The sequence below is a fragment of the Cebidichthys violaceus genome, unplaced genomic scaffold (assembly GCF_023349555.1).
Source record: "Cebidichthys violaceus isolate CVI_PGR_0920_01 unplaced genomic scaffold, fCebVio1.0.p SCAF_15, whole genome shotgun sequence".
Classification (NCBI taxonomy): domain Eukaryota; kingdom Metazoa; phylum Chordata; class Actinopteri; order Perciformes; family Stichaeidae; genus Cebidichthys; species Cebidichthys violaceus.
The window spans coordinates 5,589,803-5,614,229 of NW_027176318.1; the positions used below are offsets into that span (position 1 = coordinate 5,589,803).

Below are 24,427 nucleotides of genomic sequence, written 5' to 3' on the forward strand. Positions count from 1 at the left end.
TGAAAACGCACCTCATGTTAGTGACATGATAATATGATTACGTGACACTTTCCTTCAGCACAATTGACTTATAAAGGCTTTCCAATACTGGTGAGTGTCTAATATCTGGCAACCCAACGCGCAGCTCCACTGCTACGTTTTGTGAGCCGATAGAGGCTGTGTGTCTGAGTGGGAGATGGACTGAGTGAGGGCGCTCTTTCGACCAGTGCTGCCGATAGCATTGAAAAATACCCACAAGCTAAGTTGAAATAATTGACGATTTTAGGTCGCTGAATCAACCAGAAAAACATAGTACCGTCATCAATCTTTCACATCCCACTCCAAACACACCAACACGGCATTGATGGTAATGTATGCAAGGAAACAACCGAGACTCGGCGATGGGTAAACATCTTTTTTGACGTTACTTATTCAGATTTTCCTACGCTTTGACAATCCGCCATTTTTTTACTGAAACCAAAATAAGTGGGCTTGAAACTGTTGCAGTGCTTTCAACAATTTCTCAACACTTTGACATTTGAAGATTCACGTTCACGACTGTTTTTCTTTACATTTGCAGGTGCGACCGAAGAGATTCTCAGCCCTATCAGGTACTTGTTAGCCAACTGTAGCCTAGCTAGCCTGCTAGCAGCAAATAAGATTAAGATGGACACTCTAGTTCAGGCTTCTGGAGAGCACAACAGGCCCCACGTCAGTGCGGAAAATAGCGTGAAAAGTAAATGGTTTTGTTAGAAATTGCCGTTTGAACGCTGCAAAGACTCCCCGACATGGATACTGTCGGGTTAAGACAACACGGCCTGAATGTATTCGTCGAATTCGGCTGTTTTTTGGAAAAGGTGCGAGCGAGTTTTGTTGCAGCTCAAGCTAATCATAGCTTGTTACTGTTAGCTCGCTCGCTAGCCAGTCCGATTAGGGCCTGACCGCAATCTGTCATTTTAAGGATACAGCTAGCTAAGCTCTGCAAACATCAAAGTGCTCGAAATGTCCCCTACAAAACAACGTACACACGATTAAATCCAAAATATGGTTGGTACGCAATGACAAAAGGCGAACACTGTGTTGTCTGACAAAATGTTCTGTTTGCTTAATTATTATCAGTAATTATGAATATGTCAGTATACATAAGTGCATTTCTACCAAGTGAGAAACGACTACAGCCACAATATATTCACTAATATGGCTATTTATTTATGTAGCACAAGAAAGGATAAATCTGCTGCTCTCTAATCACAAATAATCAGCTGCTCAAATTAATAAAACTTTGATGCATAAGTACTTTGAGTTAGTATTACTCTGAACAGCCAAACATGGTGTTAAACAAGAACGTGACACCGGTTTTAGAGACCTCGTGATGGCGATGAAAGGATGAAATCGGTTGTACGCCACAAGACGCTAGATTGCAGTGAGGTGTTTGATTTGTGTCTACAGGCGCTCAAATACTCGTCCAAGAGCCATCCAGGAGGGGACCACCGGCATGAGAAGATGCGAGACTCGTCCGATGTCACTCCTCCCTGCAAGATGCTCAGGAGGTCTGACAGCCCTGAAAACAAGCACATCGACAGCACAGGGCACAGCAGAGCAAAGGCTGTCCACACACACCGGGCCAGAGACAGGGATGGAGGTGAGACGCGGTGCTCGTTGGGACCGAACTAGGTTCACATGGCAAACGAATGGCTCACTTATAACGGCTACATTTAACGCAACACTGGAATTCTGCAGCTGTGAGATTTATTTGTTGTTTTTTTTTAGCTTCAGACATCGGCACAGCCTGCTTGGTGCTTATTTATGTTTTGAAGTAGTCGGTATTCCAGTTGTTTTGTAGTTTGGGATCGATCGAGCTTATCATAGATGAACTTCTGTAGAAACCAACCAAATTTTTTTTTATCCAGAAGCCCTTTATTTGAAACAGTCGACCTATCTGCTGTTGATTTCTGTAACTGAAACCACCGCAAAACTCGATGTTTTGTTCATGCGTTTGAATCTACAGCAGCGAGGTGAATATTAACACCACACACTGGGCAAGCATCCAGGTTTGGAAGGAAACATCTTGTAATAGGTGTCTTTTCGTCTTGTTTAGGGTTCATACACGGTTTCACTGACGCTGTCAGAAGTACTTATTTTAAGGTTTGAGTGATGCAAAGTGGAGACTTCTATAAGGGGGACAGTTTCAAATCTTATTGCGTCGTTAGTTTGTTGAGGTTTTTTTCTTTCTTTCCAAGATAATATAAACATAAGGAAACGGAACCTTCCTCCATTTCTCAATATTTGATTAAATGGCGGACAAGCAGTGTGGTCCATGCGTGCGGTGTAATTTTTGTTGTATGTGCGAAGCATTTTTGTGGTGCGGGGCTCAATCTTAGTTGAACATGAGAGCATTGGGTTGAGCTGCTCCAGTTGGGTTTGGTGCAGCCATGATACGTTGGTGAAACAAGCGTCGGCCAAATGTAGAACTGTAGATCAAGAGTTGAAAATATGAGCCTGAGGATTTCACGTGACACGCTGTTGCATTTCAGTTTGAGATTGACTGGTGTCTTAAGACTTCAGATGCGGTCATAGGCTGTTAAAAAAACAATACCAGAGAGCGAGCTTTCCTTATTTCAGTCTTCTGTTATTATATCAAACAGATTTTTGGGGGCTTAGACAGCATCAAGCTAGGTTTCTAATACCTGCCTGACATGTCATCCCACTGCAGGTCAGGTCGTTATAACACAGAGTAGTGTCGATCAAATTCAATTTGGATTTTAATGTATTGTGATCAAACAAGCAAATTGTTCTTAAACAGAATTTGTGCATGTAGCAAAATGCACACAGACTACATTGGACGACTGCCTTTTTCAGGTTTTGTATATTACATGAAAGAAAAATGTAGCATCTACCAAGATTTAATATCGGATTTCAAAGTTTAGTCACAAATGTGCACAGACGAGTTCCTGATCCAGACCAGCATTCCCATATTATTTGAAACTAATAGTTTTTAAAAGGACCTGGGTATTAGATCAATACTTTTTTTATGCACAATAGGTCAAATTGCCATCTGTTATGTCGCTTGTAGCGGTGAACAAACTGTGGAGCATTTTAGCATCTTCTGGTTCGTTGTTTCCGGCTCCCAACTGAACTGTTACGGTCGAGTCTCACCGCCGCCATCGGCCCGGTTTGCAGCTGTTCTGATAAACCCACTGTACGCTACCTGCCCAGCACCAAACAGCTTATGGGTCTTTAGTAACTAGCTAGTGAACATACTTGCAAATGTTGACGGCAAAACAGAATTACATTTTTCAAAATTGCTTTGATATGGTTTGTTTAATGTTATTGAATCCCCACCGTGGTCCTTACTGAGCCGGGGGCCAGAGCCCGGGGAGAGGCTTGAGCCCGGTTTGTACTCGCTGTAGCGAGGTGCATGCAACAGAAAAGGACTTAATCACAGCGGTCGCAGCGTTTGGTTGAGCACCTCTGGACTTCTGTGAATATGCGCTCACAGCGTGCACGATCAGAGCTTTTCAGACGTGACTCACAAATACACACTGATAAAAGCACTATTAACACGCCTGTGGAGTTCTCAAAGAAGACCCATTTGTTTTTTTTATTGCATTGGAACCCTAGATCTTCAGAAAGTATACATTTGCAGCAAATCTAATTGTTTACATGATAATCAAACTTTGTTTCTTTAATTTAATTCATTTAATACTTGACTTCTGTCTCTCCAGGGCTTGTATAACAGCGACAAAGTAGTCCATGAACATGAGAAATGAGTTTACATTTAGTTACCATGCCTCCTCGTCATAGTGGAGCTCGGTTTATTGTGTTTTTGCTGGTTACACTCGTTGTCTTCCCGCTTCTCCGCAGTACATTTTGTGTGTACGCCGTCTGGCGTTTCGGAGAATAATGCGACGAACGGCTCGTTGAGCGTAAACGCCTTTGTGCAGTCGGTACGATGGGCAGCGGGGGGGGGGGGGGGACTACTACGCTGGGCAGTGAGAGGGAAATCCCTCTCAGTAGACACACACCAGAAATGCCATACAGACGGTGGGAGTAAGCTAGCTGTCGTGTGCTGATCGGTAGAGCAAATAAGAAAGAAATTGCTGCTTCTCTCCTGGATGGACAAGTATTGACTGAGGCAAATGGGACGCTGGTGTCTTCTGATGCATTGACGTGCATCAAGATGGGATGTGTGTGTGTGTGGGGGGGGGGGGGGGGGGGGGGGCTTACATGGGAAACAATGGATGTGGGTCCTTTTGACGCACGTCATGCGTTGCCAACGTGCGCTGCCCTTTAGAGCTCCGTTTCCTGTTGTCGACTCTGTGCGTACTGAGTCGTGTGGGGTGTAGAAGGGATGAGCTCATTTAAATGGTGTGTTTTGATGTCGGCTACAGGTGAGAGTTCTCTTTAGGTTGTGTTGGCTTAAAGGTTTTTTTACTGCAGGCTGGGGAGTGTGTATTCTTTTACAAACCGTCTCTTGTCATTTGCACCTGCAAAATGCCGTCCGTGTTTTTTTACCGATGGGGCTGGATCGTGTGTTCTTCATGATTCTGCTGCAGCCATGGTGACGTTGAAATGTTGGCGTGATGCCAGAGAGGGCTGTAGGGGTGCGCCGATCGATCGGCTGTCGATTTAGAGGTGCAACGGGTCATAAAACCCACGGTTCAGATCGGATCAGCACAAAAGAAATAAAGGGAGCAGAATAACCTCTAGAGATCCGTGATCATATTTATTTTTGCTGCTGAAACTAATTGTTGATTATTGCTGAGCCATGTTGTTGTTGTTGTTGTTGTTGTTGTTTGATTATAGCAGCTAGTTTACAAGGCTCCAGACTATTTATTTTTTTCTTCCAAAATTCACCTCAAAATTCTAAATGTCATCCTTTTACTTTGTTCTGGTCATTTATAGGGATGAGTATCATTACTAGTACTGTTATCTATACTGCTTATCGGTTCTGTTACTTATCGATACTGTTTATCGGTTCTTTTTGATTATTTTATGAGAAAAAAAGACAATCAAAAAATAATTGACCTTGCTTCATTATTCTGATGTAAACAAAGTCTTAAACAGCAACAGCAGAAATGTTTAGATATCTCACTGTTGTTGACTATTCTATGTCCATGCCAACAACAAATGTAAATCTGAGAACATTCCTACAGGGAGAATTATTATTATTATTATTATTATTATTATATGACGATGTATTTGGAGTTGAGAGCCTCGGTCATCTCCCGACAGTAAAGAAACATTTATTGTTAAGGTGTGTTGGTAGTGGGACTCGCAGCTTCAAAATAACTTATAACACTAACTTATACACAGCTGCTCCCTTTATTAATTACTATGTATCAAACAACTCGACTGATTTATTCGTTGTTACCTAAATGGGTCGTGACTGCAGCCTCAGCCTGACGATCTACAAAAAGTTCCCAGATCTTGACGATACAGCGGTGTTCCCTCCCTCACTTGTGAGGGTTTTATTGCATTTGTCACAACAGTTATTAGCATTTACTGGCGTAAACTGTAGCCGAACTTTCCATCTATTTGTTCTCTGCCGTGACGTTTGTCTCACGCTGTACTGAGCCGGAGAGGAGTCACTCAGTAACTTCTAAAGTACCGAGAGCAGAACCGTTAACTCCGGACCTAATCCATACTCCGGGTATTTACTGTCTTATCGGTTCCGGTCTAGAACTGGGTATGGGGGGGGGGGGGCATCCCTAGTCAATTAGTGTTTTTTTCTTCATTAAAACACACAATGCAAAGGATTAGGAAATAAAAATGTTGTTTGATTTAAAACAAATATTGTCATTAGTAGTTTTAGTGTATGTATTATAAACGGGTTATAGTTCATCTCTAATAGTTATGTTGTCGTGAAAACATCTTCAAACATCTGTATTTATTCACCAGTTTCTCACCAACACTACATTTTACGAGATCACATGTGGACTCATGATAACATCCTAATTTGCATTCGCCCAATGCTCATTTTCACTGAACGGAGCCTGAACGCATCACAATGTAAACGAACACAACCGTCCTCCTGTCAATTTAAACACGGATTGGTTGTTTACAATGTAATAAATGAGGTCCTGATCGCACGTTTTACTGAATATTGGCGGATAACGATCGTCTTAACTTCCCACTGTGATGGTTGACGTTAAACTGTGTTATTAATCTGCGGTTCTTGTGCGCGCCAAACCGCGAGGGAGGATCCGTACTGATCGCTGATCAGTGGTCTGTTACACCACTTCTGTCGATGGAAACCGGCCTGAAATTTGTCGCGCTCGACTTTGTTTTGCCAGTCGCTTTTACTCTAACCAGTCCTGCTTGTAACGGAGCTAACGGCTAACGCTATCAGCGGTTGCATTGCCTTTCACTGTGGTGCGTTCAAGGTTTAATTTTTGGACAAAGGCAAATTCTAATGCCATCATGATTTGTTCATATATAATCTTGTAAAGTGGAGCTTTTAAGATTGCCGCAGCTTTTGTGAAATGATGATTGGGAACTTTTAACAACTAGTCCTGTCTGGTTGGACAGCGCGAGAACAGTGGTGGAGTTGAAATCCAAAATTGAACTGTAGTGTTCTTCATAAATGTATGCCCAATATCTGAATTAGTCATGTTCCTCAAGCCCAGGTAACTAAAGGTGTCTCTATCATCCTTGATATCCAGTGTTTCTGGATCCGAATCATTTATTTGAAGAGAAATTTGAATGTTAAAGGCCTTCCCAAGTGGTTTATTGTAGGGGCGCCCTGCTTCACCTCCACTAACGTTAGAAGGTACCGCTGTGTTTCTAATTTCAGATATTTAAACTGTCATCTAGTTACTCCATTGATGGGGTGGATGTGAATAGCCTCTTTCAGTTCGAGTGAACCTGTTGGTGAAATACCTCGGAGGCAAATCTCTTACTGATCCTTCTCACTTTTTTCATGTGAGCAGAGAGAAATGTAGAAAACGTTCCTCTAGCAGGCTTCTCACTTTCACCGGTCAAAATGACGAACTACACCGGCAGCAGGTTAATATCCACCGTTGCTGATTTCAAGTTCTGTTTTGGCTGAAATGAGACTTTTTGGCTGTTATGTTGATTGCTCTCTGCATGTTGGTGTGTGTTCTCCGCCTGTGAGTGATGAGCCACGTCGCTGTTCAATATCACTGTGTGATAGCGAGTGTTTTCTGTAGCTCAACAAAAGCAGTAGAGTGGCTACTCTCCACTCGAGGAATTACCTAGTTAATCATATGACAGCCATTTCTCTACAGCGCTACAGCAGGAAGCAGCTCAACTGCCAAAATCAGGCGGCAGCAAGCGAGTTTTGGACTCTACAAAAATGAGCAAAATCAGCTGTGTTTGTTTTAATTCTGTCCAAAGAAAGACTGAGATCAATCACACGGTGTTGGCCGGGAATGGAACCTCTGCTCTTCAGCTTGCAGGATGCCGCGCTCTACCTCCAAACCACAGGCGCCTCATAGAGTTGTGATACCGGTTGTTACAGATGTGGTTTAACATTATCACGGAACATATCCTGCAAGTTTTTGGCTTCGAAGTGTCGTTGTTTTAATTGAAACTTTCAGGGAATATTTCAGGCCCAAGGCTTTTTGATTATTTATTTATTTTTTGTCTACTTTTGGGATTAGCCACGCCCTTTTTTTGAAGTTCATTGGTCAATGTCTTGAAAACCGCATTAAGATATCAACAAGCTCATAACTTCTAACATTGTTGTTGTTCCAATAATCTTCAGAAGATTTGGAAGCAAACAGAGATACGGTTCAGGAGGTGTCAAAAATGTGTTTTTCAGAAAATTCCAAATCTAGAGCTTGGACCTAATGGGTTCAGAGTGACGGTTCTGTAGAGCACAGCTCAATCGGACTTGTTGCATGACGGCTGGCAAGTGTTTTTCAGTTTGGGGCCACCGAGTGGTTGATTGGTATGAAAGTTTCAGATACTCTAGTGAACATATGCTGCACGTTTTTGTGACTCAGAGGTTGTTCACTTTTGTCAAGTTTTGTGCTGAGCCTCTCCCTTTTGACACCATTTTTAAATTCATTAGTCAATATTAAAAAAAAAAACAACATAAGATCTTGAGCTTTTGATAAATCTCGGGGCGTTGCCTTTTGAAGCATCACATTTTGGGGGGTTATTAACGGTGCCACCATGTGATAATACCTCTTCAGTTCAGTTATCGTTCCAAGTGTCATGTTTCTGCCTCATTCCAGCTCACAGGAATTTGAGCCGAAGTGAGAAACTTAACAAATCGCAATAATAACAACAAACCGGCACAAACTTAGAAGGGTTCCAGTTCAGAGTAGAACCCTAATAAGGATCTCCAGTATTTGTACCATTTATGTGTGACCCTGGCATTCTGTGGTGGGACCGCGAGTTAATGTCAAAGAGGAACAAGACAACACCGTGTACCTCACCTGTTGATCCAGCAGACGACAATATCAAAGGTCAGTCTGAAACCTACCCGGAGCGCAACACTGTCCAAGCGCCCACTTTGGTGCTGTAACAGCTGCTGAATGCCCAGATGTTGTATTGTGCCGCTCCAAACGTGGTTGCCGATGATGAGAGCTGGTAATTGAAGTTCTCAGTGACTGCCCATCAATGCACAGCTGTGAGAATCATTATATACCTGGAGGGGGGGGGGGGGGGGGGGGGGTATTGTAGTTGTTGGACTGATTTGTCCCACAGTAATTGTAGCAAGGTTTGGGTCCGGCCTGTCTAGCTTCAAAATGAGAACAATATGCCTATTTTTAATCAGCTTCAGTTTGTAGTATTGACACAGAAATGTTCTTTTTTTGCGTTTCCATAATAAACAGTGATCTGTTTGTTTTTTCGTTGTCCAGCTGCAGGTAAAATGTGTAGATTTTGCACTACTTGTTTACGCCGGCCCTGTACTTGCAGCCTTCATGACCTTCTGCTGTATGTAAAGAAACCTCGTCATTGGCGGTGTTTTCAGACCGGAAACGTCAGGAAGGCAGCGTAGACCCGGCGCAGATCTTTAAATCATTTAAAGTTATGCAGGAACACAAATGGACTTGTGGAAATATATCTTGGTTCACGTTACACTGCAGAGCTTTCCATAAGAAAGAAAGAAATGCTGCACCACTATGCTCTTCTGTTGCCTTTCCAAATAGGCTGCCAGATTTACATTATTGTGGCACATTTCCATAAATATGTTTTGTTGTCAGTCCAAAATGGTGGTCGTGTATGTCTCTGCAGGTTTTAGAGCTTTAGTGACGGTGCCAGAAATTTATGACTAAAAATCCCACAATGTGACTGCTGCTACTAGACATTTACAAACCACCAAATTCCAATATGTCATCAAATTAACCAGAGTACACAGGCCGGCTAGCGTAGTGCTACGACTTTACGATCCTCCTCTTCTGAGGTTTCCATCCATAAAAGTGCCAGCGCTGTGACCAACGCTTGTTTATTGTTTTTGCAACATTTGCATGAGAGCGGTGCAGATGGATGACGTTGGTTGATGACATGTTTCTGCTCGAGTCCTCTTCCCTTTTCTTTTTCTTTTTTTTCTTCCACTGTTTACATTGTAGCTCAACTATTCATCAGGCATTCACTGCACCATCTTTGTCTGTTGTACCTGACCAGGAACCTGCTTCTGTGTGTCGTTAGCGCTAACAGGGTACAGCTAAAAAACGCTCGCGCTTCTGAACCGTAGCTCCTTATTATATGCATCAATTTACAAATAGTGTATTCTGCTATTGTGACCCCTGTACTGTGACGGTTTTAGAGTTGCACGTTTCTGTGAAATTGTTTTGGTAATTGTTGTTTTGTCACTTATTACCAACTGGAATATTTAACGTTATTGAGCATACGACTAAAAGTTATTGAGTTATTGGGCATTGAATGTTTGACACCTGTGTTTCTGAGCACAGACGGCCTCAGGCTGGTGTGTGCATGTTGTTGTTGTTGTTGTCGTCGTCGTCGTCGTCGTCGTCGTCGTCGTCAGCCAGGCTGCTGTTGTCTGTCACTGACGGTGTCTTTCCTTCTTCTTGTGTTTCTGTTGCAGGGACCAGTTATTCTCCACAAGAAAACTCTCACAACCACAGTTCCCTCCATAGCTCCAACTCACATTCTAACCCCAGCAAGACCTCAGACACAGTAAGTGTTGCCTCTATCTCAGCACGGGGCCAGGTGGTGGTGGTGGTGGTGGTGATGATGATGATGATGATGGTGATGATGGACTAAAGAGAATTCTCTTCAGTCCAGCAGCCTGAGTGGTTTCTTCTCAGTGACTGCTGTTCTGTAGTTTCACGTCTTTGATAACAGGTTTTGCTGTGTACTCTTGCTGTAAAGGCGGGAAACATTAAAGTAATACTACTACTACTATGTATAGTATTTTATATTGTCAAATGAAAACTGGGCGCAGGGATTAATTCAAACCTTTAATTGCAGAAAAACAAGTTTTATTTCCTCTAATAACCAAAATGTTTGAAGATAGAATAAAGGTTGATTCTCGCTAGATTGAAGATATTTGCTGATTTTGTTTCCCGTCCTTTTTTTTTTTTTTTTTGTAATTTTCTTTTTTTTTTTTGGACAGTCTCTTAGGTTCCATAGTATACATTCGCGCAGCATATATGGCGTCCAGTTTTTCAAAATGTTTCCCGTCCTTTTAATGTTGGTTCTTTACATGCTTGTGCCAAGTCACAATAAAATCATTGTTGTTCTCCTCTTACCCTCATTTGCTCCATTATATCTGGAAAAGACATTAATCCCGTTTATTAGGGCTGTGTATTAGCAAGCACGTGTATGATGTATCGCAAAATATATTGTGATATGATGCGATACATAATACTTCTTTATGAAAATGTATAAATAGAGCTGAAAATACAACTTGCTTTATTATACCACCTGGATAATACATGCGTACATCACATATTGATAACGGAGCGGACAAATTGCATGAAAACACACTGAACTAAAACGCACTTGCCACAACTTCATTTGAAAGCTGTATACTTTGAATACTGGATTTGTTTCTTATTGTGTCACTGACCACTCTGAGTTTACATGTAGATGCCATAAACGTGTAAAAATAAAGTGCATTAAGTAAAGGTTTCTGTCACTATGGCTGGGTCATGTGACAGGAAATACGCAGCGACATCGAGCGTTACACAAGCGGAGGAACAGGTTGTTTTACACACACACACACACACAGGGAGTCAAGGCAGTTTAAAGGACATTTTAAATCCGTTTAAAACGGGATTTATTTATTTTTATGTATCGATAGTCGCGGACATTTCGATACATTATTGGTTAAAAACTGATCGCGATAGTAAGCTTTAACGAGGGGCAGACACAGGCATGGAGGAGCCAAACTCCACATGGGATGTTCCCCGACGATGGCGACCCGGAGCTCTCTTTCGTTGTATAACATGCAATGACAAATAAAGAAATCTAATATTTTTTGCACAGCCCTTAAACCCATTCAGATATTAAATGTGACTTACTCAATAATAACTAAGGCAACGACACTATGTTGTGCCTTACAATATGCGACCACACAATGAAGTAACATGGTAACAGAATGCAAGGAAATGAGCACAAAATGCCCAAATATAATGAATCTCTTTGACTGTTTCACGTTGCGTCTCTGAAATCAGGCCTGGCTCTGACGACGCTTCTGTGGATCGCTCTTGTGCATTTCACATTTCATTACCGGCTCTTGCATCACCTCCCCTCGGCACACTCGCACACAGTTGTTGTTGTTGTTGTCGTCCGTCTGGCCTCATGTTCCTAAAGACCTGCTCCTCTTCTCAGCCTTACGAACCCGGTGACGACTGGTCAGAGCACATCAGCTCGTCTGGAAAGAAATACTACTACAACTGCAGGACGGAGGTGTCCCAGTGGGAGAAGCCCAAAGAGTGGTTGGAGAGGTAAGCTCAAACCTCTCCATTAGATACACTTCATTTAATAAAAAAAAAATGTATTGAGACTGAGAGTCACGTTAAGGTTGGATACACGGCTAATATCTGTTTTTCATGCACACTTGTATCTTGTGTCTCTCAGAGAGCAGAGGCAAAAAGAGGCAACAAAGACTGCGGTTGTCAACAGTTTCCCCAAAGACAGAGACTACAGAAGGGAGGCCATGCAAACATCGGCAGCCCCCGGCTTCACCGGAGCAAGTAAGTGTTCACCATCGCGCTCTTCTCACAGGTCTGCTGCGACTGGCTTCAGTGAATAGCGTGTCATTGGTCTCCATCTCGTGCCTGACAGCCTAGCGATGCCTCACATTGCCGTTACTGGTTAGTCGATGACGACTGTTGTTGAGCTGATCTACGGCTGATGAACGCTAACGAACTGCTTACAAAGGACGCACGCTGCTGTGCCCTCAAACTGATCCGGTGATCGATTGAACCAGGGTGCTAGAGGGTGTGATTAAAAAAAATGATTTAGTCTAAAATGGGGAAACATTCTAATGGGTCTTCTGCCAGTAAAATATCTAGTTGTTGTTCTCGTTAAGATAACTATTGGCATTGCTTTTATTGTGGCTAGAATCAGGACCAACGACAAACTGCTCTAAGTGATGATTGGGATTCTAAAAACCAGTTGATGAGGTTTCCATGCTCAGCAGAAGCTCACATGAAGTTCCTCCAGCTCTCTCTGCAGAGTCCTGCTTGCCCATAACTCTTCATCCGCCATTTCATCCAAAATAATGCATTAATAATGCAATTCTTTTAGCCTGACGTGGCCAGACCACATCACAAATAGTCTATAGCGTGCAGAGATGAGCTGTGATGGTGTAGCCGTGTGTCTGTTAACGGTTTTATTGGCCCGTCGGGTTTCTAGTTGCTGGAGATCTGTCCAAAGCGGAGGCGGATTAAATTTGTCTGCCAGAGCAAATAAAACATGAGCTCCCGGGTCCGTCTGGTTCCCAGGCGAGAAGTGCCTTTGCCTCTTCTCATGCAAACTGCATCACCAATTAGCACGGCAACGGTTTCTGATTCTGTTTCTGTTTTGGTCCAGTCGTACGCGACGTTCAAGTTTCTATGCAGGATTGCACGTGGTCCAGAGCTCGCTGTGTGCTTTCACTGTCAACAGTAGCCGCTGTGCGACTTATCTGGTCTCTTGTGCGACTTATCTGGTCTCTTGTGCGACTTGTCTGGTCTCTTGTGCGACTTGTCTGGTCTCTTGTGCGACTTGTCTGGTCTCTTGTGCGACTTGTCTGGTCTCTTGTGCGTGTTGTCTGGTCTCTTGTGCGACTTGTCTGGTCTCTTGTGCGACTTGTCTGGTCTCTTGTGCGACTTGTCTGGTCTCTTGTGCGACTTGTCTGGTCTCTTGTGCGTGTTGTCTGGTCTCTTGTGCGACTTGTCTGGTCTCTTGTGCGTGTTGTCTGGTCTCTTGTGCGTGTTGTCTGGTCTCTTGTGCGTGTTGTCTGGTCTCTTGTGCGACTTGTCTGGTCTCTTGTGCGACTTGTCTGGTCTCTTGTGCGAGTCAGCAGACGATCTTTAAAGTCTTGTTGCCGGCTCACGTTGTTCACGTTGCTTGCGACATACATACCAGCGCCACAGCAGTCACCTGAAATCCCAGGTTCCCTCGGGTCCCGCTGTCTTCTGTTGCCGTCTGACGAAAATCCTCCAAGGCTGCTACGAGGCAATTACAGGCAGAATGATGCAGAGTATTTTTACTACACAGCGGCACTCTTATTTAGCTACTTGAGCTATGATTGAATTGAATAACCTGTTTCTGAATGCCTGTTCACTACTCCCAAAGCCACTTCCTCCGCTTCAATAGAAGTGAACACTATTGTGTTCACGAATAAACGCTCTGGAACGTTTGATACATAGAAAGACGACATGCGACGACACAAAAGAGTAATTCAATTAGTGCTGTTAAAGCAATGCGACCTAACTCCTCCTCACATGGTCGACGCTGAGCGATCATCTTTGATATATCCGTTTTTTTTTTTTGTTGGTTTTTTTTCATAGATTTTTGGAAACCTCCACCTCCTCGGTATGCGTTTTGGCACCTGCTTTGTTAGCACTTCGCCTCACATGCCCATCCATACGCATCATCTTACCGACCTGTTGTGTCTGAGGGAATGTTTCTGCCTTAATCTGCAGAAACCCACGGCGTGCCAATGCATCGATATAGTTTCTTCGGCAATCGACATCAGACGAGGTGGACGGAGAGTTTGTTGCCTCGGCTCTAGATGTGGTAAATAAGAAACTGTCTGAAGCTGATGTGAAGCTCCACAGTGTTTGTTTACAGGGGAGCTTTTATATCATTTAAATTACTTTTATTAAATACAAGGTGCCACGAACTTCCGGTTGGATGAATTACAAAAAGCAGTGTCCTTTTTATTGCTCTAGCAGAAACACTGGAGCAGTTGTTACCCGAGGTAAATGATTCTTTTCTCTGGTTCTAGTTTTGACACATTTGCAGTTCAAAAGACTTTAACTTAGTTTTGGATACGTCCTGTTCAACTAAAACCAAATAACTCTACCGTAATCCATCATTTTGAAATGTGAGAAAGATCAGGGTGTTGCACCATTTTTACTACTGTATTCTCGCGTGCACATGCTTCAGTGAAAGAGGCTGACAGATGTTTTTGACCAAAAAAAGGCCCCATGTCAGTAGTTTTTAACTTATAAGATAGAGTTGTGGTAACAATAATCAAAGTTTCATATTTACTACGGCAGCGCTCGGTGGGCACATGTTGGTCGAATCCGGTCGAGGAAGTCCAGATTGTGTTTTTAAAGGCTTATCCGGCACCAGAACTCTGCATAACTGTTGGTAATTCAGACCGGATTACAACTGTGGAAAGCTGTCGCGGTGCCAACTCTTTTATCTCTCCATGGACGATCACAAGGTGAACTGTTGGTACTCTGTTAAAAGTTACCAGGAACGTGCGCTTTCATGATGCAGCGTTCGGCCAAATGAGGTTGCGTTGCAAAACAAAAGCGGCAAAGGTTGTTGACACTGAGCTGACCCAATTCCAATAAATGAAAAGGTTGTGTTATTTCACGCAGGTCCAAGTCTGTCTGAATGCAGCCTCAAGGCCTCGGTCATGGCTGCTGTGAAGTACATGTTGTCACATATGAAGCACGCCGCTGGAAGAGTAAACGGGACGCTGGTTTGGCGTACCGGACTCCTGATGCGTTGGGAGTGGACCGTGGGCGAATATAACTTTGCTTTCCATTTATTAATTAAAGAACTTCTAGAACACTTTGGGCTTTAGTCTTACATGAAAACCACAATATTGAACATATTTTTCTTTTCAATAAGATGAGAATATATCTACGTTGTCTGGGGAAAGGGTAGCGCCAGATGTGTGTCTGTGTGACTCTCACAGAGGGGGGCGTGTCTGCAGCACCGGACTCTTGAGTCTCCACTCCTCTGTGACGAGCTGTCGGTCTTTTCTCTTTTCATAGAGGAACGATCTTCACACTGAAGTGGGTGCGTGAGGGGATTTCGTAGCGTGGCTCAAGCACTTCAAACCAGATTTTGAGTGTGGCCTCATGTCTGCAGCAATAAACACTCCAATAGATGTTGTAATGGCTTTAGCCCGGTCTGATTCTGCCACAAACGGCTGATGATTTGTTGTTGTTGTTGTTGTTGTTGTCGTGCCTTGGCTCCCGTCGCTGACAGACTGGGATGGTGGCGCTTCATATGTGTGGACATCTCCGATGTACTGCCGTTGTTGTGTGTCTTTCTGTTTAAACAACGCCTACATACCGTAATGGTTTTGTCCACCACCCTCATCCCATGATTATTAGTAACAAGGGAAACCAAACATGTGACTCAAATGACGTCGGAGGATTCTCAAGTCCCTCCGCTCGCCATGACTTTCCCCATTAAATGCTTTTAACCTGCTCCGTTCACGTGAACACACTACTGCTTTATATCTGTTCACTGACACGATGATTAAACTGTTGGTTGATTTGTGAGACTGTCTTTGTTGATGGAGCGACTCCTCTCTGCAGAGTCGGCCCAGGCGGAGAAGCCTGCAGCGTCCCTCGCCTCCCAGTCATCGTCCTCCGGCTCGGGGAGCTTGAACCCGTCATCGGGGCCGCCCGGCTCGTCGGCCTCCACGGTGCCCGTGTCCCCGGTCCTGCATTCCCCCGCCCCCCCCGCTCCTCCAGGACCCCACCTTGCTTCGCCAGCTTCTCCCAGCACTTCAGACCGCCCTGCAGCTCAACAACGCCAGCGTGGACATGGCGAAAATTAACGAAGGTAAGAGGCAACGCGGGAGCGATGCGGACACGCGTCGAGCTAGCTGCAGCGGCCGTGTGTCGAGGAGCACTAGTTGCGGGGCAACGCTTTTGTAATTACACGCTGCACTGCTCTCGGCTGCCGGTCTGACTGCACTGTGTCGGAGCAGGCTTTGACGTGAAATGATAAACTTTCCTCCAAGGGAGTCGACGGGGACGCACGCATTGATTTTCAGCCTTTAATTGTGCAAACAGACTAACGTGTCAAAATGGTAAAATATAGTCAACCTACAAAGTGGAGGACAATGGGAGTTGCAGTGGTCAATGTCCTTTTCTGTGGGTTTTGAGCCCAGCATTATTGAGTCCCATCTAACTGTAACAGTTGGATAGAAACGTACTCTTCTGTCCTAAAAGGCAGCTACCGAGGGAGGGGCAACAAATTCATCCCTCTTGAGTCTGCAGCCTCGAGGAATAGTCCGACGCGGGTCCCTTCCAGTAATCCCAGTGTCGGGATGACGTGGGGTTTCAGATGCCGTTTGGCCGTCCGACAAGCTCTTCTGTTGGATTCCACGATGAATGACTACCCCGACACTCGGTGTTGTGCCAACACTGAGTGGAAAACTTGGCTGACATTGTAAGGGGGGGGGGGGGGCATCCAGACTGTCTGTCTGAGATTTAGTTCTGTTATCCAGCCCAAGGAGCAGCAGCACGTGTCGGTACACCTCTGCAGCTGAAGTTGTGGCTCCACTCTGAAAACGCTGTGTGTGTCGGTGCGGTCGGTGCTTTGCTTGCTCTGGTTGCCGGTATTTGTACGCACATCAGCATCGACGACACGTCGGCTCTCAGAGGTGAGCTGACGTGTGAATCCAACAAAGCCTAAAAATCCCAACATGCTCACTTCTAACCCATGGTGCGCACAATGAATGTTGCTTAATTGTCATGAACATGAAAATGTTCTCAAGGATCATTTATTATTGTTGCACAAACGAAATGCAGTTGTAGTTCATTTGCAACATGACAACATCAGAGTGTGGGCGGTGATCGTCGATGTCGATTGTTTTCTGTCATATGCCATTAGTACGCTGCGAAATTCATGGAAGCTACCGGGTGCAGCATGTACATGCATATATAATAATAATAAATATATACACATGCATATATTATTATAATGCTTACCTCGGGCTATGCCATTCAAATATCAGAACGGAGTCCCGAGTGGAACCATGTTGGTTCATCTTGTTTCATCCCAGCCTGTTGGAGCTAATTGGCATCTCTACTGAACATGGACACGGGAGACATTTCTGTCAAATTCACCGTGTGGCAGCGGAGTAACCCGTTCAAGCAGCAGGACTTGATTCTGTTGGTGCAGGTGTGCTAACTGTGCGTCTGTCTGTCTGTCCCCTAGTTCTCACCGCTGCCGTCACACAAGCGTCATTACAGTCGATGCTCCACAAGATCCTCACCGCTGGACCGTCGGCTTTCAACATCACTACTATCCTCTCTCAAGCCGCTCAGCTCTCCAACCAAGGTAAAGGTCCGTACCGCCGCTGTGTGCAGATGGAGCCTGCGATTGTGCGTTTCCCGTGAGTTCGATGCTTCTGATGAAGGCGCTCCTTCAGATTGTCTTACCTCGTTGTTCGTGTGTCCGTCCAGCAGCTCAACAGTCGAACCAGTCGCCCATGTCGTTAACATCGGACGCCTCGTCGCCCAGGTCCTACGTGTCCCCGAGGATCAGCACACCGCAGACTAACGCCGGCCCCCCTCAAACCCCTCCTCAGCACGCAGCCCGTCATCTCGCAGACCAAAGTAAGACCAGCCGAGTGAACGAAAGAGGCTCCGATGACAGAATATTCTTTTCTACCCTTGCTATCTACAAGCTTGTGTCTTGATTCCCGTGGAGAGGGTCCGTCTTGATGTGTGGTGTGTCTTACTGGCTGCGTCTAGGTGAGCACGCAAGCAGGGAAGCAGGCCTCCCATCCCCCGCCCACGTCCCAACAGTCCCTCTCCAGCGACAAGCAGCACAGTCAGGACGCCACCACGGCCTCCCCGCGCACCATCCAGCGCCAAGGGTAGGTACCAACGCACGACAAGCGTACCGAACGGTGCTGCTACCGCCACAGGAGACGGGAGCTCCTGGCTGTAGATTATCCTCAGTGTGTGGCGCTGTGGCACCATCTGCTGTTCATCGATGGAACAATGAGGGGCTGCTTCAGTCCAGGAGTCTTGATCATCTTAATTCATTGAAGCCATTCGTTTCTTTTGTGTAACATTTATAAAAAAATAAAACAAAGTGTTTTGTAGAGGCTGACACACAGCTGTTGACATAAATATTAAGAGGTCAGTGTTGTTCTTCCACCAGTGAAGAAGCAGTCGTGTCAGTTTAGTGAGTTTCTCTTCCTCAACATAACGTCTCACACGCGTCCTCCACCTGTGTCCATTGCAGCAGTCACAGGAGTCCCTCCCCGGGTCCCAACCACATCTCCTCCTCCTCCTCCTCCTCCTCCAGCAGCAATGCCCCCCACTCTGCCTCTGCTCCCCCCTCTGCCTCAGCAACGCGGCCCTCCTGCACCTTCACCCCCACCCTCGCCGCCCACTTCGATGAGAATCTCATCAAACACGTGCAGGGCTGGCCCGCCGAACACGCCGAGAAGCAGGTTTGTACCACCGACGCATCCCCGGCGGTCCTTTTGTTTTTTGGGGCCGATTGTGGTTATTCACAGCAACACCCTTTTAAAACAAGTGTGTGTGTGTGTGTGTGTGTGTGTGTGTGTGTGTGTGTGTGTGTGTGTGTGTTATCAAGGCATCGAGACTACGTGAAGAGGCTCACACCATGGGGAGCATCTGTATGTCTGAGAACTGCACCGAGCTCAAAAACCTGCGGTCCTTGGTCAGAGTCTGTGAAATACAAGCGACATTGCGTGAGCAGAGGTGAGAATCTGTTTTTAGTCCCGGGGGGGGGGGGGGGGGGCACCTGTTGGTAAAGTAAACTTTAAATGATAATAATAACCATTGTTTTCTTTGTCTCTCCCACAGGATATTGTTTCTGAGACAGCAAATCAAAGAACTTGAAAAGTTGAAGAATCAGAATTCCTTCATGGTCTGAGAACTTGAAGTGAGAGTTTGGGGGGGAGGGAGGGGAGTTTAAAAAGGGGGGGGAGGGGGTAAGACCCATTGCACATAGGTGGAAGCTGGAGGGAGAGCGGTTGTTCAGTTCCCTCTGGAGTCTTAACAGGCGCAGGAGCTGCTGCAGTCGGGTCCGCTTTGGACCGCTGGGCTGGGAGAACCAAGAGGGAGACCCGAAGATGAGGGGGGGGGGGGGGGGGGGGGGGGGGGCGCTTTACAAGACTCTGTTTTGTAAAAAACCCACGGCGGTGGATTAAAAAAATGTAGATTTCTTGTAGATGTTATTATCTATGTTGTACATACGTTTTGTAGATTGAAGCCATGGAAAGCCATGCCTATCAAAGCTTTTGACATCCAAACTAATCGACGCCTAGGCGGCTACATCCATTAGCTAGCCTCTCCTTCACGTTAACTCGTCTGCAGACTTAAAAGCTTCTTCTTTTTTTCTTTTGTCAATTCATGGATCATTGAACCATTGAGCATGCACGACCTGCACGTCAGCGGAGGAGGATGTTCCAAAGCCATTAATACACACACACACACACACACACACACACACACACACACACACACACACACACACACACACACACACACACACACGGCTGAGCATTAAAAAGCAGAACGCGCCGGCTCGCGACGTAGTTTCTGTCTTCATGAAATATCAGTAAGCTGATCTACTCTTTGTCTAGACTCTGGGTGAGCTGTAACCTGTACTCAGGCTTGGTTAACCCCCCCCTCCCCCTCCTCCTCCTCTTCCTCTGCAGGTCTATCATGACTGCTTGCAACGGTTCAGTGATCTACTTGCAGCTTCTGGTGGCCCTGCATGTCCCAGTCCAGGAAAAAACAAAACAAAAAACAAAAAAACAGTGCCTGGTGGTGTGGTGGAGTGAGTGATTTAAAAAAAAAACAACAAAAAAAAAAAACTATTTAAAAAAAAAACAAACGTGAGATGTGATGGCGTGCTGCTTTGGACCACACACACCCCCTTTCCCCCCCTGCTGGCCTCAGCCCTGCCCCACCACACACACACACACACACACACACACACACACACACCTTCTCCTGAGGCATCAACACTTCACACCTCCTTTGTAGTGCCCCCCCCCCTCACTGGTTCATTCCTTTTGTACAGTCGCTAACATACGGTGGACTTTTCTTTTCTTTTTTCCAGAAGAGGACGCAGAATATAAAGGTTTTATTTATAAAGAGTCGTAGTGGCGAGAGGTAAATCACCATCATCTGCAGTTCAGGAGTGGTGCTCTGGGTTTAGAGAGGGGGGGGGGCAGAGCAGAGCAGGGCAACAAGTGGTCACCAGGTCAAATGTGAAATGTATGTATTGTAATAAAGATGTTCAACTAAAGCAAGCGCTGGTTATTTTTCTTGGGTGTGTTGAGGTTTGGTTCATATGCTAGTGCCTTGTTGAAAGTCTTAAGTCTCACAGTCTCACTCCACACTTCATTTCATCCCGTTGGACCGGTGAGGACGAGCATGTCGTGCACGGGGTTGTGTCTCCTCCCCCTCCCCCCCCCCTACTTGTTTTGTTCCCCACTGTTGAAGAGCAGGGTCCTAAGCTGCAACGGCCTGTTTTGTTTTGTTTCTTCTCCACCGTACTATCGAGTCTGACTGAACCGCACCACACATTCAGTAAAGGTGACCACATCATTGCTTTGTATATTGTTTCCTGAAGTATATTGACAAATGAAAATAAAATATGCCTCTCCAGGGCCATGTTGTTCTTGGGTTTTTGATGGTCAATCATCTTATCATCTTACTATTCAGTTACAGAGTAAAATACTAAACATCTCGTCCATCATGAGTTTAACCTGTGATCTCCACTGCCCCCTGCTGGTGGTCTCGTGTGTCTCACGGTGGGAACCTCCGCTCTCTGTTCACTTGTGTCTGTAGACCGTAACACTTCCATTCCCAGCGCCCTACATAGACTTTCAGTGAACGGCACAACAACAAATTATAAAAAGGAAACTTTTTTTTTTTTAATCTCTAAAGATTAGTACATTTTTATAGGAGCCCATGTCATTTTTCTTCACATTTTAGGTTTCCAAGAGCATCATACTTTGTTGTATTGGCCGCTGAACACAATTTTTCTTATACAGTCATTCATTAGTACAAGTATCTACCATTTCACTGTATTCAACTATGTATCATTTGTTTTTTGTATTTTGCACTTTTCTCTGCCCTCTCTCCCTCCATAATCAAAGCACCACATTTTTGAAATACTTCAAAGACAAAATGTTTTAAAAGACAGATTATCGTGTCAAACCATGACTGAAGAATGAAGGGTCCGACTCAAACGCAAACCCTTCCTTCCTACAGAACTGTACTACTGTCAGGTCACTTGTGGTACAAAGTAGGGTAACGGTACACCGCCACTCATGATCAAACGCAGACTGCCCACAAAGCCCCTTCCCCCGTGATGAGAGGACCATGCTGCCTAATTCACTCAGCAAAAAACAAAGGTGGACATCATCGGTTTCTCTGCCTCGAAAGGCCTTCGAGATGAAGTCTGAGGCCCAGACATCAGACACGTCTACAGTGTTCGCATCCACGCAACCGCTGGACCCTCTCTGGCTCTGGGGCTTTGCTCCATTATCTTCAGGGAGAATAAAATAGATGGCGTCAGGAAGGAGACGGTCTGCCTGTCTCTGGCTCTACGGAGACCTTGATTATGGCTCACATCAAAGAGAGGGGAGGAAGCCGGGAGGTGTCGGAGGAAGTCTGTCTGTCTGCCTGTCCTGGTGTACCAGAGAGAGAGAGAGAGAGAGAGAGAGAGAGAGAGAGAGAGAGAGAGAGAGAGAGAGAGAGAGAGAGAGAGAGAGAGAGAGAGAGAGAGAGAGAGAGAGAGAGAGAGGTTTAGATCTTCAAAGTGGGCCAAATAAGGTCACTTTGGTCATAGGACTCCTTTAAGAGGGGTTGGAGCTGGTGTTTAAAGTGCTGAATTTTTAAAAATCCACACATGGTTTGACCCCCCTCTCTCAGGTAGACTTGACCTCTGCCCGCCCCCCGGCCCCCCCCTCTCCCACCATCTCATCATGCAAACCTAAGCGTCGTTGCCCCCGGCAGGAGGGGGTGGGGACGCTTTTGTTAAGCAAAGTCTCTACAGTCTGAGCCGGGTCACACCTACAAGTGTCTCCTAATGTGTGAAAGCCGACACAACCTGTGGGGTGTAATCGCTCCCTAAAAGGCCACTTACATGACCCCCCCACCCCCCCATGTGCTGATGGCTTGTTGACGCTCATCCTCTCAGCATGACAAGACACACAGTTTTGTAGATAGAAAACACGTACCCCACCTTGTGTCCAGGATTTGATGGAGATTGTCGTCTTTCTTTATTATCTACAGTCAGAAATAAAAGCGGTTTAAAGGGGCACTCTGCTGATTTTATCCATCGACTTCGGTTTACTCGTCACAAAGAGCTCCACTCAGCCCGTGAAAACCGTTTAGTAAAGTCTTCTGTGTCTCTGGAGGGAGCTCTCTCAAGTCTAATGAAAATAGCCCTGATGATGTCATAGTGATGTCATACATGTTGTTGTTGCTGTTCATGTAAGGCCTGCATTACAAAAGTGTAGGTGTGTGCATTCACCGGGCAGGGAAGGTCTGACAAAAGACATGATGCACTATGGGTAACGGAGGATCCAGTATAGGACTAAAAGTCAGGATGTCTTGGCGATTCTTTTTTTTTATTTTATATGCCTCTCGCAAGTCCCTCAACTTTTTATTTATAAGGGCAATACTTAATTAGCTGGAGCTGGCCTGTGTATTTTGTAAAATAAAAATAAAAATAAGCTCATACCAGTTTTGACCACCAGGTGGCAATGTTTGACCATCCACCACCTGGTACAGGTAGGCTGAAAGAGATGGAGCTGCTGCTGGCAGTCTGGTGGAGGGGGCCTTTCTGATCACTTTAATTGGAACGAAATAAAGAATCCAAACATCTTATGTACAAAAACGTCTTAAATATCTTAACATATATTAGGCGCCATAGTCGAAGACCAGCTTTATGTCACAGACAATCACACCCAGTATCACAGAAACCGATTGACTACACGCAGGAGGCCGTCCAGTATGGAGCTACTATTTCTGCTGACCTCCACCCTTTCCACGCAGCCCTCAGTATAGATACACGCTGGCGCCTCCTTGGAATTGCAGATAATTACGGTAATTACAGTGAGTAGTTTTCTGTGCTCCCTAAAGCGGTATCCGCATCCTGTTGTCTGTCCGGCACAATTACGGCCTGTAGATGCTTTACTTGTCCGAGCATGGAGCTCTGACAGACACACATCGGTCTGAACAAAAATCTAATAAAAAAAGCTTTAAAAACGTGCAAAAATATAGTTTATTTTAAGTGACTAAGTTGTTGTTTTTAATGTGCGATTTTTTTCCCCCGGGGGGTTGCTGATACATAACGCGCGCGCGTGCATGTGTGTGCCGATTGTTAAAGGGCAATTGTGTCTGGGTGTGTGCGCGTGTGTCGTCTCGGTGGCGCCATGTGTCCTTTTGGATTGCTAATTTCACTGAACGTCTGTCCGCTCCTCCCCTCAGCAGCAGCAGCAGCAGCAGTCTGGTAGCCGGAGGGGAAGCAGCTCAACCCGGCTGTTCTGCCGGCGGGATGTCGGTGCAGGTATAGCTGCTGCTGCCCGGTCCGGCTTCACTTACACAACACTTGCTTCAGATGAAACGTAGGCCTAAATCAATGGACCCCCGGGATGACTACATACTTGGGCTCCAGCTGTAATTTACAATGCCATGAAACACTTTATCTTTATCCTTCTCATCTGGAAAATGATCTGTATAATGGGAAACTATTTTTTAAGTTCTGTTGGTTTCATATCTTATAAATAAGAGTTGTAGCCTATTTAAAACATATGTTAACTACACATATGTTAGGGCACATGTTAGAATGTCTACAAGTGAAATGTTCCAGTATTAAAACAATGAACTAGTAGTAATCTCAATGTCCAAACTATGCAGCGATACAGTCCGGCGGCAGTATCAGTGGCCGCTGCCCCGACCAATGGAATCCAATAACGACATGTGGAACATGGTATTATGCAGATGAAGGACGATGAATGAAGGGATTGGACTGACCGCGAGTCGTCAAGCTAGAGAGTGAGAGAGACAAAAAAAATAAGACCGGAATG

General features: G+C 45.2%; 1 protein-coding gene across 1 annotated transcript; it reads left to right on the forward strand.

The window, feature by feature from the left end:
- Nucleotides 1-168: 168 nt before the first annotated feature.
- waca (WW domain containing adaptor with coiled-coil a) lies at nt 169-19,265 on the forward strand. Its single transcript, XM_068709663.1, is given in 15 exon segments — nt 169-384; nt 560-590; nt 1,429-1,621; nt 10,001-10,092; nt 11,752-11,867; nt 12,001-12,116; nt 15,918-16,060; nt 16,062-16,167; nt 17,551-17,673; nt 17,799-17,902; nt 17,904-17,951; nt 18,090-18,214; nt 18,589-18,799; nt 18,946-19,073; nt 19,179-19,265. Coding segments are annotated over 15 exon segments (1,647 nt in total). The 5' UTR covers nt 169-343; the 3' UTR covers nt 19,249-19,265.
- The last annotated feature ends 5,162 nt before the right edge of the window (nt 19,266-24,427 follow it).